This window comes from Monodon monoceros, unplaced genomic scaffold (genome assembly GCF_005190385.1).
Source record: "Monodon monoceros isolate NGI ecotype Baffin Bay Population unplaced genomic scaffold, NGI_Narwhal_1 Super_Scaffold_3, whole genome shotgun sequence".
Lineage (NCBI taxonomy): Eukaryota > Metazoa > Chordata > Mammalia > Artiodactyla > Monodontidae > Monodon > Monodon monoceros.
This window is the reverse complement of record NW_021703780.1, coordinates 61,436,511-61,438,745: the sequence shown is the minus strand read 5'-3', so window position 1 is coordinate 61,438,745 and position 2,235 is coordinate 61,436,511. Positions and strand designations below refer to the sequence as shown.

The following is a 2,235-nucleotide window of genomic DNA, read 5'->3' as shown; positions in this document are numbered from 1 at the left end:
CAGATGCCCCCACCTAGCCCTCTGAAGTCTTGGACATGTGACCTTGGCTCTCAGTCTCTTCATCCATAAATTAACCAAGTGGAACCAGGTCTCTAAAATCTTGTCTAGGTGTTCAGGTTCCAATTGCGATATATATTTTTTTCAATTGTGATCCATTTTAAATTGCATTGTGTAGTAGCCTAAATCAACATAAGCCCCATAGGCATTATCTAAATTAGCTTATCTTCTCCTGAGCAGGGATAATGCCAAATATCCTCTCCTCAGTTTTGAGCCTCCCAGATTCTCAGAAAGCTCCCGGCTCTGTGCTCCTTCTCATTTCAATGTCTATCATGAGGGGCTCACTTTTTAGCCTCCCCGGTGATTGTATCTGCTCGTGTTTCTGTCTTCTGAGCCTCTGAAATGCCCACTGAATGGCCTAGGCCCATATTCATTGCCTTTCACCCACCCAGCCCAACACCTCCATCCCCCTCCTCCACCCCCATCCCCCTCCTCCACCCCCACCCCCCTCCTCCCCCCCCCCCCCCCTCCACTCCCCATCCCCCCCTCCACTCCCCATCCCCCCGCCAGTATTTGCAATAATGCATCTCTTCCTACACCTCTGCTTCTTCTAGGGCAGTGTTTCTTTTTTTATATAAATTTATTTGGTCTGCACTGGGTCTTTGTTGCTGTGCGCGGGCTTTCTCTAGTTGTGGCGAGCGCGGGGGCTACTCTTCATTGCGGTGCGTGGGCTTCTCATTGCGGTGGCTTCTCTTGTGGAGCACGGGCTCCAGGTGTACAGGCTTCAGTAGTTGTGGCCTATGGGCTCAGTAGTTGTGGCTTGCGGGCTCTAGAGCGCAGGCTCGGTAGTTGTGGCGCACGGGCTTAGTTGCTCCGTGGCACGTGGGACCTTCCAGGACCACAGATTGAACCCATGTCCCCTGCATTGGCAGGCGGATTCGTAACCACTGAGCCACCAGGGAAGTCCCAAGGACAGTGTTTCTTAAAGAGTGATCCATGATCAATCCTGGAGGGTCGGTAAAAGATGCAGATTCCAAACCCAGAGTGATTCAGGATTTCTGGGGGTTAGGCCAGGGAAGCATTTGTACAACACGCTCCCCTGATGATCTAGGCATAATAGTTTGAAATTCACTGCTCTTTCACTAATTCCGTTCGCAATTTTTTTTTTTAAGGAAAACGGTGCTATATTAGACATTTTTACCAAGAATATAAGAGGGGAAAAAATGGGAGCGGTGGGGAGTGAGTCGTTCAAAGCTCTATCCAGGAACCTGGCAGCACTGGTGCTGTTGGCCTATCTCGGCCAAGTAGGAACACTTGGGAGAGAAGAGAAATAAGTCTGGGACGCCCCACGAGACCGTTAAAAGGTCGGGTGTCAACGGTCGAGGCCACGGCCCTCGGGGCCGCCAGGTCACAGGAAGTGCAGGACAAGCCCTGAGCAGCAAAGCAGACCCAGATGCCCCGCGAATCCCGGGAGCGGTGGGGAGTCAGGCGGCCGCTCCACTTCCGTTACCATTGGCAACGGCGGCCTCCCCCAAAGTCGGCGTGGCACGAAAAGGAGGGACTTCCCGGCTGTGGGAGCAAATGCGCATGCGGCTGTCGGCCGGTCACAAGGCACTTCCTGTCGCGTGATCTTGAGGACCAATAAAAGTGCATCATTCCGGGGTCACGTGCATAGGTTGCCATTAGCAACCGGAGGCTTCTAAACAACCCGCCCTCCCTCCGCGTCCTCTGCGGTCCAACTTACCTTGGAGACGCCGGGCCTGACGAAGCTGCGCCTGGCCCCTCCCGCTTTTCCAGATCGGTGACTCCTGTCCACCGCCATGGTGAGTAGCCGGCCGGGTAACGCCGGCCCGCGCCGAGGAGAGATGCAGAGCCGGGGCCCCGGGGTGATACCCTGGCCTGCAGCGGGTCTGAGTCCGGCCCTGAGCCTCCCTGAGGAGGGGAGGCTACGCCGGGTGCGAGAGGCTCTGTTAGCCTCGGCCGAAGCCCTTCCGGGATAATCCTAGGTGGAGCCCTCTCCTAGCAGCCGCGCTCCTCCGCGTCGCTTCATTCCTCGCCCCTGCCTGAGGTGCCCGGGGCAAGTCACTCTTCACAGGTGGCTGACGAAGAGAGCTGGAGGGAACCGGCTGCCAGCAGAAGGCTCAAAGCGGGATTCTCATTCGATTCCAAAAACTCCAAGTTTATGCGCTCGCGCACACACACACACACACACACACACACACACACACACACACACAC

General features: G+C 55.7%; 1 protein-coding gene across 1 annotated transcript in view; it reads left to right on the top strand.

Annotated features, from left to right (window-relative positions):
- Positions 1-1,710: 1,710 nt before the first annotated feature.
- The window catches only part of LZTFL1 (leucine zipper transcription factor like 1), a 25,770-nt gene continuing 25,245 nt past the window's right edge, over positions 1,711-2,235 (top strand). The window contains exon 1 of the mRNA XM_029244086.1: positions 1,711-1,820. Within this exon, the coding sequence (XP_029099919.1) occupies positions 1,818-1,820 (3 nt within the window). The 5' untranslated portion in view covers positions 1,711-1,817. The remainder of the gene's footprint in view (positions 1,821-2,235) is intronic.